The sequence below is a fragment of the Nerophis ophidion genome, unplaced genomic scaffold, assembly GCF_033978795.1.
Source record: "Nerophis ophidion isolate RoL-2023_Sa unplaced genomic scaffold, RoL_Noph_v1.0 HiC_scaffold_42, whole genome shotgun sequence".
NCBI classification, from domain to species: domain Eukaryota; kingdom Metazoa; phylum Chordata; class Actinopteri; order Syngnathiformes; family Syngnathidae; genus Nerophis; species Nerophis ophidion.
In genome coordinates, this window is record NW_026906964.1 from 719224 (window position 1) to 738100 (window position 18877).

The 18877-nt window shown below is 37.0% G+C and overlaps 2 protein-coding genes across 6 annotated transcripts in view; one reads left to right on the forward strand and one right to left on the reverse strand.

Moving 5' to 3' along the window:
- LOC133546752 (gastrula zinc finger protein XlCGF57.1-like) overlaps positions 1-18877 on the reverse strand; it is a 732377-nt gene that overhangs the window by 678906 nt on the left and 34594 nt on the right. For 2 of the 5 annotated variants that reach the window (XM_061892567.1, XM_061892565.1), the window contains one exon: positions 6185-8483. The exons of the other annotated variants lie outside the window; for them this stretch is intronic. In XM_061892567.1, the coding sequence (XP_061748551.1) occupies positions 6664-8483 (1820 nt within the window). In that variant the 3' untranslated portion in view covers positions 6185-6663. Of the gene's footprint in view, positions 1-6184; positions 8484-18877 lie in introns of those variants that run through there. 5 annotated transcript variants of the gene reach the window in all.
- LOC133546754 (gastrula zinc finger protein XlCGF52.1-like) overlaps positions 1-18877 on the forward strand; it is a 111284-nt gene that overhangs the window by 66850 nt on the left and 25557 nt on the right. The gene's annotated exons all lie outside the window — the stretch shown is intronic.

Genomic DNA, 18877 nt, shown 5'->3' on the forward strand with positions numbered 1-18877 from the left:
TTTATAAAAAAGGAAGCAAATTAGAACCTGGTAACTACCGACCTGTTTCTATTCTCACTTCCATTTCCAAAGTAATGGAGAAAATAGTGTATGAACAGGTTGATGGATACCTTGCTACTAATAAACTCATGTACAAATTCCAATCCGGCTTCAGAACTAAGCACTCCACTGCCACATGCCTTCTCTATCTGAGCGAGCACATCAAACATGAGGTGGACGCGGGCAAATACTGCGGCATGGTCATGCTGGACATTCAGAAGGCCTTTGACACCGTTAACCACGCTATGCTGTTGGATAAGCTCAGAGCAATCGGATTCGATGAAACCTCATCAAGCTGGATGCAATCTTACTTGGAGGGGAAGAAACAGGTGGTAGAGGTGCCCCTCCCCTCTCAGTAAGCTGTGGAGTCCCCCAAGGCAGTATACTAGGACCTTTACTGTTCCTAATATACGTAAATGACATGCCATCAGCATGCCACTGTGAATTCTTCCTGTTTGTGGATGACTCGGCCCTGCTGGTATCCGGCAAGGACAAGTCACAGGTGGAACAAATCCTCAGTGATGAACTCCTTAATATTTGCACCTGGCTCTCTGACAACAAGCTATCCATACACTTAGGTCAAACGGAATCCATCCTATTTGGGTCCCATATCAAACTTAAGAAGGTCATTGATTTCACTATAAAAGTGGGTGACATTGTTATCACCAGGAAGGATGAGATCACCTACCTAGGTTCCATTCTAGAAGCTAATCTTTCCTGTGATAAAATGGCAACCAAGGTGATCAAAAAGGTCAACCAAAGAACGAGATTCCTCTACAGAATCTCCTCTCTGGTCAACAAAAACACCTTGAGGATTCTAGCGGGAACTCTCATTCAACCCTTTTTCGATTACGCTTGCACCTCCTGGTACTCCAGCACCTCCAAAACCCTCAAATCTAGACTCCAAACATCCCAGAATAAGCTAATCCGGTTACTTTTAGACCTCCACCCCAGATCACACCTCAATCCAACCCACTTTTCCAAAGTGGGCTGGCTCAGGGTGGAGGACAGAGTAAAACAACTTGCACTGAGCCTAGTCTATAAAATCCGCGACACCTCCCTGATACAGAAGTACATGTCCAACTTCTTCCTTAACGTAAATGACGGCCATAACCACAACACCAGGGGGAGCTCCACAAACCACGTTAAACCCAGATTCCGATCTAACAAAGGTCTTAACTCGTTCTCTTTCTATGCCACATAAATGTGGAATGCACTCCCAACAGGTGTAAAAGTAAGTGCATCTCTATATTCCTTCAAAAGCGCTCTAAAACAACACCTCCAGGCAACTTCAACCCTTTACTAATACCCTCCTCCATTTACATCCCATCTCCCCGGATTATAAATAACCTAATGTAAATAATCAAATGTACTTCTAATGTATATACTTGTTCTTATGCTATGTGAACTCACTATGTTCTCTGCTGGCTGTACATATCCTACTGTAAGACCTACACTGTTTCAATGTCCATTTCTCTGTTGATGCAATTGTTGATGACTGAAGTACTGATATCAACCAAAGCTCCTCATCCCACCCCCGGATTGTAAATAATGTAAATAATTCAATGTATATACTATGATGATTAACATGTGTGATGACTGTATTATGCTGATAGTATATATTTGTACCATGAATTGATTAACGTGGACCCCAACTTAAACAAGTTGAAAAACTTATTGGGGTGTTACCATTTAGTGGTCAATTGTACGGAATATGTACTGTACTGTGCAATCTACTAATAAAAGTATCAATCAATCAATCAAAGATTAGCGTGCCTTTATTAACTGGGTGCTTACGGCCCGTTAGCGCCGGTACTTTGTGGTTACTGCTGTTCCTCACGCATGACTGTCCTTTTCGTCTCACTTGCTAAACCCTCCTGTTTTTGCTCGTGCATCTTGCAGGTTTGCCTGTTTATCCAGCGCCGACTAACGCTTTCAGTTTATAATTTTGTGTTTCTGTTTTACTTCATTCTTGAAGTATGTTTCCTAGCTTCGTCTAGAGATTTATTTTTGTACTTTGCTCTTTTATTTTTTATCTTATCTGTCAGTATTATTCCCAGTCTTTACTAGCGCTTTTGGTTTAGTTTTGGTATTTATCTTAGTAGTTTTTATGGTGTGTTTTTGTGCTCCACCATCGCTTTATGTTTTTGTGGCTACATCCTCCTTGCGCCCAGAATAAAAGAATACATTTTGTCTACAAACAATATGTCTCTGCATCCTTGGGTTCCATCTAATTCAGCTCCTAACAGTATTGCTCTGCTGAATAAATGAATCACTATAGCTGCCAATATGGAAGATTATTTATATATTTAAGAAGATATCATTTCCTAAACAGGTAGCAAAATGACACCACAAAAAGTGAACTAGCAGCAGGACTCAGTTAGTATTTTATTAATTTAAAAATGAATTAACTATAAAGAGTAACATGAGAGTGGATTTTTCACAAGAGTTCACCAAAAACTGGAAATTGGGAATGCTAGTTACAATCATTTCGTTATTTTTAAGATGCAGAAGAACGAGGTGGCACCGTGCAGTGAAAAAAGGGATATTTATTGATAAAAGAACAAAAACCCAGAGCAACTTTTCTATGAAGAAAACAAAACAAACTGCTGAAATCCAGCAAAACGCTCACAGAAAATCAGCAAAAAAAGAAAAAAAAACTAACCAAAGTAATATTAACAATAATAACGATAATAATAAAAAAAATGAAAGAATATGAACAGTTAGTAAATAAATAAATAGAAAAAACTATGTACATATAGGGAGTCATCTTTAAAAAAAAAATAACAGTTTAATCACGAATTGGAAAAAATAAAATCAGGCTTATGTGGCGTGACATAATGGAGCCAGTATTCCCAGTATGAAGTACATTTCTCTAGTTTATCATTTTGATAAAGCTGTTATCTCCTGTGTTTTATAAATGTCCTTTGTGATTTCCATCCATTTCTTCAAAGTTGGGCTCTCCTGTAATATCCATTTCCTGGTAATGCTCTTTTTACAAGCCACTAGTAGGATATTCATGAAGTATTTCTCTTTTTTCAGCCAATCCTGAGGTGCGATGTGTGAAAAACAGAATGTTACTTTCAAGGGGTGATTTGAAAATATCCTGTAGAGCTTGGTGTATCTCTTTCCAATAGTCCTTTATGGCAGAGCAGTCCCAGAAAACATGCTAGTGGTTTGCCTTTAGATTCCCACAATTTGTCCAACAGGCAGGGGAGTTGTTATCATACTGAGACTTCTGAGAAGGTGGAATAAAACTTTCCCAGCCAAACTCTCCACTTGGGTGAGCTGCTACAAGTCCATTGATATCTCCTTTTTAATGTCCATTCTTCCTCAGATGTAGTTATCCCTCCTTCCTTCTCCCATTTTGTTTTAACATATAAAGTTGAATATGATTTCTTATACAAGCATGAAACACTTCTATCAATAGTTTCTGAATTGTAAACTTTTGTAAACAGTTCAATTAAACATATGCTGGTCTTTGTTACATTTTCACCTTCATATTAACAAATAGAAGTTTTGTTTTTTTAATAAATGTGTCAAATTTGTCACTGACAGTTTAGTTATGTTTTTTCCTCTGTGTTTGTTTTTATTTCCTGTAAGCGCTCTTATTTTGGTTCAGTTTCCTGCTTGTCTCTCTGAGAGCTGTTTCCCCTCAGATGCGGCTGATTGGCACCTGGCCACACCTGGACTGTCAATCGGCCGGTTGCTATTTAGACCTGCTTTGCCCTCCAGTCAAGGCTAGAGTAGTGTTGTTGTACTGGAAACTAATTTACAAACACAACTTCATCACACACAATACTCCACTATGGAATTGTTCGTACATTAAAATGAGAAACAAATCCATCTTTGTACAGCAATGGTTTGAAAAAGGCATTTGGTCACTGATGCACTTATTGAGTGAGAAAAGTATTTTATGAATTGAAGATTTCATTAACTATAACCTGCAAATAAAAATAATTACTAAAAATAAAAGGCTTTTGTAAAAAACATTCTAATTACAGCATACCATCTTTTGTAATTATTTACTATTTCTTCAATAGTATATTAAAAAAAATAGAACTTGAAAGTTTCCAATCTTCCAAAGGCAAAGGGGTTCATTTTGGAAAAAAAACAACCCCGGAATTGACCACTTAAAATCATTTTTAGGATATTGAATTGCAATTGAAGACAACACTTGTTCGTTCTGTGATTGGGAAACAAAATAAACTGTTTATTTTATGAATGTATGCAAAGTAAATCTATGTAGGATGATGTACAATATTGGCTTTTGCCTAAAAAGACAAACTTTGTGTGACGCTTGTGTGGCATTGTAATGCCGGATTGGTTCTTCCGGGGATGCGTCGAAGCGATGAACACAACAAGGTAAGTTATAAATGGATTTATTAAATAATAAAAGGCTAGGAACAAAAACACTGCTGTAAAGAGAAGGCAAACCAAAAACAGAAAAACAATTCCTCAGCATGTGAGCTGGAATAAAACAAATGGCTTAGCGTAAAAGCTAGCGAGAATATTCATACAAAGATGAAGGTCGAGAGTCGTCACTGTTGCGCGTGGGCAAATTAGGATCCGAGACTGAACAAAGAAAAGAGGAAAGCTTATATAGGGAGAAATCAAGGAGAACCAGGTGTGTAGAAAACGAGGAGCAGGTGAAATCAATGTGTAACCATGGTAACGGACTAAACAGGAAGTAAGTGGGTCAGAAGAGAATGAAACAAAGATGGAAAAATAAACATGTGAAGATCTGAGTCACAGATCGCAACACTTTGATTGATATTGATATTGTTTTGGGGATGTTAAAAAGAAAAACAACCATAAAAATGTTTAAAACACAATAATAGGAGTTTTTGTTTTATCCACGAATGTAAGTTTGAAAAACAAAGCCATCCTTCCACAAACAATTCAGCCATTTTCTCTCACTTTTATATTGCATAAAGGTCTGGGGACATACATATGAAACAATCACAACACAATCATCATATTACAAAAGACAGTAATTCCATCCATCCATTTTCTTTGCGGGGGGCGCTGGCGCCTATCTCAGCTACAATCGGGCGGAAGGCAGGGTACACCCTGGACAAGTCGCCACCTCATCACAGGGCCAACACAGATAGACAGACAACATTCACACTCACATTCACACACTAGGGACCATTTTAGTGTTGCCAATCAACCTATCCCCAGGTGCATGTTTTTGGAAGTGGGAGGAAGCCGGAGTACCCGGAGGGAACCCACGCAGTCACGGGGAGAACATGCAAACTCCACACAGAAAGATCCCGAGCCTGGATTTGAACCCAGGACTGCAGGAACTTCGTATTGTGAGGCAGACGCACTAACCCCTCTGCCACCGTGAAGCCCCATGTGATTCTACCATGTTGGCGAAATACAAACACACAATATATTGACATATATAACACATAAAACATGGAATTAGAAGTGAACAGTACCCATCCCTACCAGCAAGTGTTGTTGTACTGGAAACTAATTTACAAACACAACTTCATCACACACAATACTCCACTATGGAATTGTTCTTATATTAAAATGAGAAACAAATCCATCTTTGAACAGCAATGGTTTGAAAAAGGCATTTGGTCACTGATGCACTTATTGACTGATAAAGTATTTTATTATTTGAAGATTTCATTAAGTATGACCTGCAAACAGACACAATATTTTAAGCAATTATAAAGGCTTTTGTTCAAAATATTGTAATTCCAGTAAATATATATATATATATTTTTTTTTTAATTATTTACCATTTCTTTTTTATTGTATTTTCTCCGGAACAAAAAAATAAAACTCATAATTTGAAAGTTTCCATTCTTCCAAACGCCAAGGAGTTAATTTAAGGAAAAAATTTAAAATATTTTTTAAGATGTTGTTTTGCAATTGAAGACAACACTTGTTCGTTCTGTGATAGGGAAACAAATTAAACGGTTTTTTTTCATGAATGTATGCAAAATAAAGCTCTGTGAGATGATGTACAATATTGGCTTTTGCCTGACATTCCAAACTTTGATTGATATTGTTTTGGGGATGTTAAAAAAGGTAAAGAATGTTTAAAACACAATAGTGGGGATTTTTTTTTAACCCACAAATGTATGTTAGTAAAAACAAAACATCCTTCCACAGACAACTCAGCCATTTTCTCTCACTTTTTATTGCATAAACGAACAAGTACATACATATTAAGTTAAAGTATAAAAAAATCACAACACAATCATCATATTACAAAAGAGAGTAGTAAAGATGATTAATAAAATGGATTACAGAGACCCAACAAATGATTCATAAAGTCACACATTTTAAAATTGTATAAAAGACAACTGTTTAAATGATGTATAAAGTAAATAATAATATGCTTCCTGAAGTGGTCCAGAAGATGTTTCAGATGTGAACCAGTACATATGTATATCATATAAAGGTGATAATCTATGGGATTATCAACAATTACAAGTACAAATAAGTAATACTTTTATATTTCCAACTATCTAATCTATAAATGTAGAAGCATATTAAAAAGATTGTTGGACAAACAACAATGTCACACATGTTATATGTGCTGATGTTGTTAGAAAGTCAAAATGAAAGTCTGGACAGTTTATTTCAAATCCTGCAGTTTCATTTGCTGCTGCTGTTCTCACCAGCACACTTGTGTTTCTTACACTGGTACTTAGAAGACAATCTTTCACCACACACACTGCAACTCAACACTTTCTCTCCTGGGTGTATTCTCATGTGTGCTAAAAGGTTTGATCGGTCACAAAAGCTTCTGTTGCAGATTGAACAGGAATGTGATTTTTCTCCAGTGTGTGTTCTCATGTGTACTTTCATATTTTGACTTTGTGTAAAATCTTTACCACAGGTTGAACAGGAAAAAGATTTTTCACCAGTGTGTGTTCTCATGTGTACTTTCAAATGTTGACTTTGTGTAAAACTTTTACCACAGGTTGAACAAGAAAAAGCTTTTTCACCAGTGTGTATTCTCATGTGTACTTTCAAATGTTGACTTCTTGTAAAACCTTTACCACAGATTGAACAGGGAAAAGTTTTTTCACCAGTGTGTGTTCTCATGTGTAATTTCACATTCTGACTTTCTGTAAAACCTTTACCACAGATTGAACAAGAAAAAGGTTTTTCACTAGTGTGTGTTCTCATGTGTGTTTTCACATCTGTACTATTTGTAAAACCTTTACCACAGGTCGAACAGGAAAAAGGTTTTTCTCCAGTGTGTGTTCTCATGTGTCTTTTCAAATTATTACTTTCTGTAAAACCTTTACCACAGATTGAACAAGAAAAAGGTTTTTCACCAGTGTGTGTTCTCATGTGTACTTTCAAATGTTGACTTCTTGTAAAACCTTTACCACAGATTGAACAGGGAAAAGTTTTTTCACCAGTGTGTGTTCTCATGTGTACTTTCACATTCTGACTTTCTGTAAAACCTTTACCACAGATTGAACAAGAAAAAGGTTTTTCACTAGTGTGTGTTCTCATGTGTGTTTTCACATCTGTACTATTTGTAAAACCTTTACCACAGGTCGAACAGGAAAAAGGTTTTTCTCCAGTGTGTGTTTTCATGTGTACTTTCAAATTTTGACGTTGTGTAAAACCTTTACCACAGGTTGAACAAGAAAAAGGTTTTTCACCAGTGTGTGTTCTCATGTGTACTTTCAAATTCTGACGTTGTGTAAAACCTTTACTACAGAGTGAACAAGAAAAAGGTTTTTCTCCAGTGTGTGATCTTATGTGTACTTTCAGACTACAATGGTATTTAAAGGTTTTGTGACAGTGAGAACATGTGAAGTGAGTGTTGTCAGTGTGACATGTCTTATCATCTTTAGAGTCTTCATCATCAGTGTCAGGAGAGTGTGACGTTGTGTGCTCACTATCTGATAGTGGAGCTAAGAGCTTGTCTGCTTGTGATCCTCCACAGTGGTCTCCATCAGCTTCTGTTGTCATGTGTTGTGTTGAGCTGCTGCTTGGAGGCTCCCCCCCTCCCCTCTCCTCACTTTCACCTTTCACCTCATCATCTTCACTCTTCACAGGGACACCAGTCACTGGGAACTCCTCCAACCATTTAGGCTGACTGATGCCCTCTTCCTCCTCTTCCTCTTTAATGTGCGGCGGCTCTTGGTCCTCCTCTTCCTCTTTAATGTGCGGCGTATCTTGGTCCTCCTCTTCCTCTTTAATGTGCGGCGGCTCTTGGTCCTCCTCTTCCTCTTTAATGTGCGGCGTATCTTGGTCTTCCTCTTCCTCTTTAATGTGAGGGTTCAGTGGGTCCTCCTCTTTATTTTTGATGTGTAAGTTCAGTGGGTCCTCCGCTTGCCCTTTAATGTGAAGGGTCAGTTTAACATTATGGGTCTGTGGCGTCTCAACTTCCTCTTTAATGTGGGGGGGCTGTGGTTCCTCTTCCTGCTCACGAAAAAGATGTTCTTCGACATCTACGGGACGGGAGAAAACAAACTTTCTTGATAAAAGTCCAGCTTTGCTCAGTCACATGAGACATTGTCCTGCACCAACATATGATCTCACAATCTCATCAGTTTCCCCTCACAGCAGTCAGGGTACTTCCAGCTGACACATGAAGAAGACCTTCAGGGGAATGCCTTCCCAGGCTAACATCCAATCCACCTTATTCATATAAAAACATCCTCAAATTAATTCCTGCAATCCATACTAGTGTGCTGTTCTCCCTCTGAATAAGTCATACACACACAGGAAATAATGTACCACATGCCAGCCTCCACGCAGTAGTACTAGTGATGAGCTCCCCCTGCTGGTGGACAATAATTACTGTCATTTTCACATTCATCTTTAGAGACATGTCACACTAAAAATAGCATGAGCATAGTCAACATCCATCCATCCATTTTCTACTGTACTGTTCGAGGTCAAACATGTTGTCCAAAAAAGATGACATCTGTTTTGCTTTCATTTAGATAGTGTCACCACAGTTAAACTGGGAAGAAGTAATCAGATTACTGACTACTCCTTCAAAAGATAACTTGTTTACCTTATTAATAATAGTAATATTGAATTAATTTAGTGTGTTTCTAGACACTCAAATTGCGTTACAGTGAGAACTGAGAAGACATCATTCATGCAGTCCACACATTCAATGTGGTAAGCTACATTTAATTATTATAATAATATTAAGTAGATGAAGAAATTCCTGAAAGAATTGTGTTTGAATTCTCCAATGCTGAAGCTGAACTGAAAGGTTGACAGAATGTAGTATGAATGTAAGAATAGTTTGAATGTTGAAGAGTTTGAATCTCGGGAAAACTGGGATTTTTTTAAGTTCTCAAACCAACATGCTTTTTTTGTCCTGACTGTATCATGTTGTATGCATCCATGTGTGATGTATCATGTTGTATGCATGCATGTGTGATGTATCATGTTGTATGTGTGATGTATCATGTTGTATGCATGCAAGTGTGATGTATCATGTTGTATGTGTGATGTATCATGTTGTATGCATGCATGTGTGATGTATCATGTTGTATGCATACATGTGTGATGTATCATGTTGTATGCATGCAAGTGTGATGTATCATGTTGTATGTGTGATGTATCATGTTGTATGCATGCATGTGTGATGTATCATGTTGTATGTATGCATGTGTGATGTATCATGTTGTATACATGCATGTGTGATGTATCATGTTGTATACATGCATGTGTGATGTATCATGTTGTATGCATCCATGTGTGATGTATCATGTTGTATGCATGCATGTGTGATGTATCATGTTGTATGCATGCAAGTGTGATGTATCATGTTGTATGCATGCATGTGTGATGTATCATGTTGTATGCATGCATGTGTGATGTATCATGTTGTATGCATGCAAGTGTGATGTATCATGTTGTATGTGTGATGTATCATGTTGTATGCATGCATGTGTGATGTATCATGTTGTATGCATGCATGTGTGATGTATCATGTTGTATGCATGCATGTGTGATGTATCATGTTGTATGCATGCATGTGTGATGTATCATGTTGTATGCATGCAAGTGTGATGTATCATGTTGTATGTGTGATGTATCATGTTGTATGCATGCATGTGTGATGTATCATGTTGTATGCATGCATGTGTGATGTATCATGTTGTATGCATGCATGTGTGATGTATCATGTTGTATACATGCATGTGTGATGTATCATGTTGTATGCATGCATGTGTGATGTATCATGTTGTATGCATCCATGTGTGATGTATCATGTTGTATGCATGCATGTGTGATGTATCATGTTGTATGCATGCAAGTGTGATGTATCATGTTGTATGCATGCATGTGTGATGTATCATGTTGTATGCATGCATGTGTGATGTATCATGTTGTATGCATGCAAGTGTGATGTATCATGTTGTATGTGTGATGTATCATGTTGTATGCATGCATGTGTGATGTATCATGTTGTATGCATGCATGTGTGATGTATCATGTTGTATGCATGCATGTGTGATGTATCATGTTGTATACATGCATGTGTGATGTATCATGTTGTATGTGTGATGTATCATGTTGTATGCATGTATGTGTGATGTATCATGTTGTATGCATGTATGTGTGATGTATCATGTTGTATGCATGCATGTGTGATGTATCATGTTGTATGCATGCATGTGTGATGTATCATGTTGTATGCATGCATGTGTGATGTATCATGTTGTATGCATGCATGTGTGATGTATCATGTTGTATGTGTGATGTATCATGTTGTATGCATGCATGTGTGATGTATCATGTTGTATGCATGCATGTGTGATGTATCATGTTGTATGCATGCATGTGTGATGTATCATGTTGTATGCATGCATGTGTGATGTATCATGTTGTATGCATGCATGTGTGATGTATCATGTTGTATGCACGCATGTGTGATGTATCATGTTGTATGTGTGATGTATCATGTTGTATGCATGCATGTGTGATGTATCATGTTGTATGCATGCATGTGTGACGTATCATGTTGTATGCATGTATGTGTGATGTATCATGTTGTATGCATGCATGTGTGATGTATCATGTTGTATGCATGCATGTGTGATGTATCATGTTGTATGCATGCATGTGTGATGTATCATGTTGTATGCATGCATGTGTGATGTATCATGTTGTATGCATGCATGTGTGATGTATCATGTTGTATGCATGCAAGTGTGATGTATCATGTTGTATGTGTGATGTATCATGTTGTATGCATGCATGTGTGATGTATCATGTTGTATGTATGCATGTGTGATGTATCATGTTGTATACATGTATGTGTGATGTATCATGTTGTATGCATGCAAGTGTGATGTATCATGTTGTATGCATGCATGTGTGATGTATCATGTTGTATGCATGCATGTGTGATGTATCATGTTGTATGTGTGATGTATCATGTTGTATGTATGCATGTGTGATGTATCATGTTGTATGCATGCATGTGTGATGTATCATGTTGTATGCATGTATGTGTGATGTATCATGTTGTATGCATGCAAGTGTGATGTATCATGTTGTATGCATGCATGTGTGATGTATCATGTTGTATGCATACATGTGTGATGTATCATGTTGTATGCATGCAAGTGTGATGTATCATGTTGTATGTGTGATGTATCATGTTGTATGCATGCATGTGTGATGTATCATGTTGTATGTATGCATGTGTGATGTATCATGTTGTATACATGCATGTGTGATGTATCATGTTGTATACATGCATGTGTGATGTATCATGTTGTATGCATGCATGTGTGATGTATCATGTTGTATGCATCCATGTGTGATGTATCATGTTGTATGCATGCATGTGTGATGTATCATGTTGTATGCATGCAAGTGTGATGTATCATGTTGTATGTGTGATGTATCATGTTGTATGCATGCATGTGTGATGTATCATGTTGTATGCATGCAAGTGTGATGTATCATGTTGTATGTGTGATGTATCATGTTGTATGCATGCATGTGTGATGTATCATGTTGTATGCATGCATGTGTGATGTATCATGTTGTATGCATGCATGTGTGATGTATCATGTTGTATACATGCATGTGTGATGTATCATGTTGTATGCATGCATGTGTGATGTATCATGTTGTATGCATCCATGTGTGATGTATCATGTTGTATGCATGCATGTGTGATGTATCATGTTGTATGCATGCAAGTGTGATGTATCATGTTGTATGCATGCATGTGTGATGTATCATGTTGTATGCATGCATGTGTGATGTATCATGTTGTATGCATGCAAGTGTGATGTATCATGTTGTATGTGTGATGTATCATGTTGTATGCATGCATGTGTGATGTATCATGTTGTATGCATGCATGTGTGATGTATCATGTTGTATGCATGCATGTGTGATGTATCATGTTGTATACATGCATGTGTGATGTATCATGTTGTATGTGTGATGTATCATGTTGTATGCATGTATGTGTGATGTATCATGTTGTATGCATGTATGTGTGATGTATCATGTTGTATGCATGTATGTGTGATGTATCATGTTGTATGCATGCATGTGTGATGTATCATGTTGTATGCATGCATGTGTGATGTATCATGTTGTATGCATGCAAGTGTGATGTATCATGTTGTATGCATGCATGTGTGATGTATCATGTTGTATGCATGCATGTGTGATGTATCATGTTGTATGCATGCATGTGTGATGTATCATGTTGTACACATGCATGTGTGATGTATCATGTTGTATACATGCATGTGTGATGTATCATGTTGTATGCATGTATGTGTGATGTATCATGTTGTATGCATGTATGTGTGATGTATCATGTTGTATGCATGCATGTGTGATGTATCATGTTGTATGCATGCATGTGTGATGTATCATGTTGTATGCATGCATGTGTGATGTATCATGTTGTATGCATGCATGTGTGATGTATCATGTTGTATGCATGCATGTGTGATGTATCATGTTGTATGCATGCATGTGTGATGTATCATGTTGTATGCATGCATGTGTGATGTATCATGTTGTATGCAAGCATGTGTGATGTATCATGTTGTATGCATGAATGTGTGATGTATCATGTTGTATGTGTGATGTATCATGTTGTATATATGCATGTGTGATGTATAATGTTGTATACATGCATGTGTGATGTATCATGTTGTATGTGTGATGTATCATGTTGTATGCATGCATGTGTGATGTATCATGTTGTATACATGCATGTGTTATGTATCATGTTGTATGCTTCCATGTGTGATGTATCATGTTGTATTCTTGCATGTGTGATGTATCATGTTGTATACATGCATGTGTGATGTATCATGTTGTATGTGTGATGTATCATGTTGTATGCATGCATGTGTGATGTATCATGTTGTATGCATGCATGTGTGATGTATCATGTTGTATGCATGCATGTGTGATGTATCATGTTGTATGCATGCATGTGTGATGTATCATGTTGTATGTGTGATGTATCATGTTGTATGCATGCATGTGTGATGTATCATGTTGTATGCATGCATGTGTGATGTATCATGTTGTATGCATGCATGTGTGATGTATCATGTTGTATGCATGCATGTGTGATGTATCATGTTGTATGCACGCATGTGTGATGTATCATGTTGTATGTGTGATGTATCATGTTGTATGCATGCATGTGTGATGTATCATGTTGTATGCATGCATGTGTGACGTATCATGTTGTATGCATGTATGTGTGATGTATCATGTTGTATGCATGCATGTGTGATGTATCATGTTGTATGCATGCATGTGTGATGTATCATGTTGTATGCATGCATGTGTGATGTATCATGTTGTATGCATGCAAGTGTGATGTATCATGTTGTATGTGTGATGTATCATGTTGTATGCATGCATGTGTGATGTATCATGTTGTATGTATGCATGTGTGATGTATCATGTTGTATACATGTATGTGTGATGTATCATGTTGTATGCATGCAAGTGTGATGTATCATGTTGTATGCATGCATGTGTGATGTATCATGTTGTATGCATGCATGTGTGATGTATCATGTTGTATGTGTGATGTATCATGTTGTATGTATGCATGTGTGATGTATCATGTTGTATGCATGCATGTGTGATGTATCATGTTGTATGCATGTATGTGTGATGTATCATGTTGTATGCATGCAAGTGTGATGTATCATGTTGTATGCATGCATGTGTGATGTATCATGTTGTATGCATACATGTGTGATGTATCATGTTGTATGCATGCAAGTGTGATGTATCATGTTGTATGTGTGATGTATCATGTTGTATGCATGCATGTGTGATGTATCATGTTGTATGTATGCATGTGTGATGTATCATGTTGTATACATGCATGTGTGATGTATCATGTTGTATACATGCATGTGTGATGTATCATGTTGTATGCATGCATGTGTGATGTATCATGTTGTATGCATCCATGTGTGATGTATCATGTTGTATGCATGCATATGTGATGTATCATGTTGTATGCATGCAAGTGTGATGTATCATGTTGTATGCATGCATGTGTGATGTATCATGTTGTATGCATGCATGTGTGATGTATCATGTTGTATGCATGCAAGTGTGATGTATCATGTTGTATGTGTGATGTATCATGTTGTATGCATGCATGTGTGATGTATCATGTTGTATGCATGCATGTGTGATGTATCATGTTGTATGCATGCATGTGTGATGTATCATGTTGTATACATGCATGTGTGATGTATCATGTTGTATGCATGCATGTGTGATGTATCATGTTGTATGCATCCATGTGTGATGTATCATGTTGTATGCATGCATGTGTGATGTATCATGTTGTATGCATGCAAGTGTGATGTATCATGTTGTATGCATGCATGTGTGATGTATCATGTTGTATGCATGCATGTGTGATGTATCATGTTGTATGCATGCAAGTGTGATGTATCATGTTGTATGTGTGATGTATCATGTTGTATGCATGCATGTGTGATGTATCATGTTGTATGCATGCATGTGTGATGTATCATGTTGTATGCATGCATGTGTGATGTATCATGTTGTATACATGCATGTGTGATGTATCATGTTGTATGTGTGATGTATCATGTTGTATGCATGTATGTGTGATGTATCATGTTGTATGCATGTATGTGTGATGTATCATGTTGTATGCATGTATGTGTGATGTATCATGTTGTATGCATGCATGTGTGATGTATCATGTTGTATGCATGCATGTGTGATGTATCATGTTGTATGCATGCAAGTGTGATGTATCATGTTGTATGCATGCATGTGTGATGTATCATGTTGTATGCATGCATGTGTGATGTATCATGTTGTATGCATGCATGTGTGATGTATCATGTTGTACACATGCATGTGTGATGTATCATGTTGTATACATGCATGTGTGATGTATCATGTTGTATGCATGTATGTGTGATGTATCATGTTGTATGCATGTATGTGTGATGAATCATGTTGTATGCATGCATGTGTGATGTATCATGTTGTATGCATGCATGTGTGATGTATCATGTTGTATGCATGCATGTGTGATGTATCATGTTGTATGCATGCATGTGTGATGTATCATGTTGTATGCATGCATGTGTGATGTATCATGTTGTATGCATGCATGTGTGATGTATCATGTTGTATGCAAGCATGTGTGATGTATCATGTTGTATGCATGAATGTGTGATGTATCATGTTGTATGTGTGATGTATCATGTTGTATATATGCATGTGTGATGTATAATGTTGTATACATGCATGTGTGATGTATCATGTTGTATGTGTGATGTATCATGTTGTATGCATGCATGTGTGATGTATCATGTTGTATACATGCATGTGTTATGTATCATGTTGTATGCTTCCATGTGTGATGTATCATGTTGTATTCTTGCATGTGTGATGTATCATGTTGTATACATGCATGTGTGATGTATCATGTTGTATGCATGCATGTGTGATGTATCATGTTGTATACATGCATGTGTTATGTATCATGTTGTATGCTTCCATGTGTGATGTATCATGTTCTATTCTTGCATGTGTGATGTATCATGTTGTATGCATGCATGTGTGATGTATCATGTTGTATGCTTGCATGTGTGATGTATCATGTTGTATGTGTGATGTATCATGTTGTATGCATGCATGTGTGATGTATCATGTTGTATACATGCATGTGTGATGTATCATGTTGTATGCATGCATGTGTGATGTATCATGTTGTATGCAAGCATGTGTGATGTATCATGTTGTATACATGCATGTGTGATGTATCATGTTGTATGTGTGATGTATCATGTTGTATGCATGCATGTGTGATGTATCATGTTGTATACATGCATGTGTTATGTATCATGTTGTATGCTTCCATGTGTGATGTATCATGTTGTATTCTTGCATGTGTGATGTATCATGTTGTATGTGTGATGTATCATGTTGTATGTGTGATGTATCATGTTGTATGCATACATGTGTGATGTATCATGTTGTATACATGCATGTGTTATGTATCATGTTGTATACATGCATGTGTTATGTATCATGTTGTATGCATGCATGTGTGATGTATCATGTTCTATTCTTGCATGTGTGATGTATCATGTTGTATGCATGCATGTGTGATGTATCATGTTGTATGCTTGCATGTGTGATGTATCATGTTGTATGTGTGATGTATCATGTTGTATGCATGCATGTGTGATGTATCATGTTGTATACATGCATGTGTGATGTATCATGTTGTATGCATGCATGTGTGATGTATCATGTTGTATGCAAGCATGTGTGATGTATCATGTCGTATACATGCATGTGTGATGTATCATGTTGTATGTGTGATGTATCATGTTGTATGCATGCATGTGTGATGTATCATGTTGTATACATGCATGTGTTATGTATCATGTTGTATGCTTCCATGTGTGATGTATCATGTTGTATTCTTGCATGTGTGATGTATCATGTTGTATGTGTGATGTATCATGTTGTATGTGTGATGTATCATGTTGTATGCATACATGTGTGATGTATCATGTTGTATACATGCATGTGTTATGTATCATGTTGTATGCTTCCATGTGTGATGTATAATGTTGTATTCTTGCATGTGTGATGTATCATGTTGTATACATGCATGTGTGATGTATCATGTTGTATGCAAGCATGTGTGATGTATCATGTTGTATACATGCATGTGTTATGTATCATGTTGTATGCTTCCATGTGTGATGTATCATGTTGTATTCTTGCATGTGTGATGTATCATGTTGTATGCATGCATGTGTGATGTATCATGTTGTATGCTTGCATGTGTGATGTATCATGTTGTATGTGTGATGTATCATGTTGTATGCATGCATGTGTGATGTATCATGTTGTATGTATGCATGTGTGATGTATCATGTTGTATGCATGCATGTGTGATGTATCATGTTGTATGCATGCATGTGTGATCTATCATGTTGTATGCATGCATGTGTGATGTATCATGTTGTATGCATGCATGTGTTATGTATCATGTTGTATGCATGCATGTGTGATGTATCATGTTGTATACATGCATGTGTGATGTATCATGTTGTATGTGTGATGTATCATGTTGTATGCATGCATGTGTGATGTATCATGTTGTATACATGCATGTGTTATGTATCATGTTGTATAATTCCATGTGTGATGTATCATGTTGTATTCTTGCATGTGTGATGTATCATGTTGTATGTGTGATGTATCATGTTGTATGTGTGATGTATCATGTTGTATGCATACATGTGTGATGTATCATGTTGTATACATGCATGTGTTATGTATCATGTTGTATGCTTCCATGTGTGATGTATCATGTTGTATTCTTGCATGTGTGATGTATCATGTTGTATACATACATGTGTGATGTATCATGTTGTATGCATGCATGTGTGATGTATCATGTTGTATACATGCATGTGTTATGTATCATGTTGTATGCTTCCATGTGTGATGTATCATGTTGTATTCTTGCATGTGTGATGTATCATGTTGTATGCATGCATGTGTGATGTATCATGTTGTATGCTTGCATGTGTGATGTATCATGTTGTATGTGTGATGTATCATGTTGTATGCATGCATGTGTGATGTATCATGTTGTATGCATGCATGTGTGATGTATCATGTTGTATGCATGCATGTGTGATGTATCATGTTGTATGCATGCATGTGTGATGTATCATGTTGTATGCATGCATGTGTGATGTATCATGTTGTATACATGCATGTGTGATGTATCATGTTGTATGCATGCATGTGCGATGTATCATGTTGTATGCATGCATGTGCGATGTATCATGTTGTATGCATGCATGTGTGATGTATCATGTTGTATACATGCATGTGTGATGTATCATGTTGTATGCATGCATGCATGATACATCACACATGCATGCATACAACATGATATCATGTTGTATACATGCATGTGTGATGTATCATGTTGTTTGCGTGCATGTGTGATGTATCATGTTGTATGCGTGCATGTGTGATGTTTCATGTTGTATGTGTGATGTATCACGTTGTATGCGTGAATGTGTGATGTATCATGTTGTATGCGTGCATGTGTGATGTATCATGTTGTATGCGTGCATGTGTGATGTATCATGTTGTATGCGTGCATGTGTGATGTATCATGTTGTATCATGTTGTATGCGTGCATGTGTGATGTATCACGTTGTATGCGTGCATGTGTGATGTATCATGTTGTATGCGTGCATGTGTGATGTATCATGTTGTATGCGTGCATGTGTGATGTATCATGTTGTATGCGTGCATGTGTGATGTATCA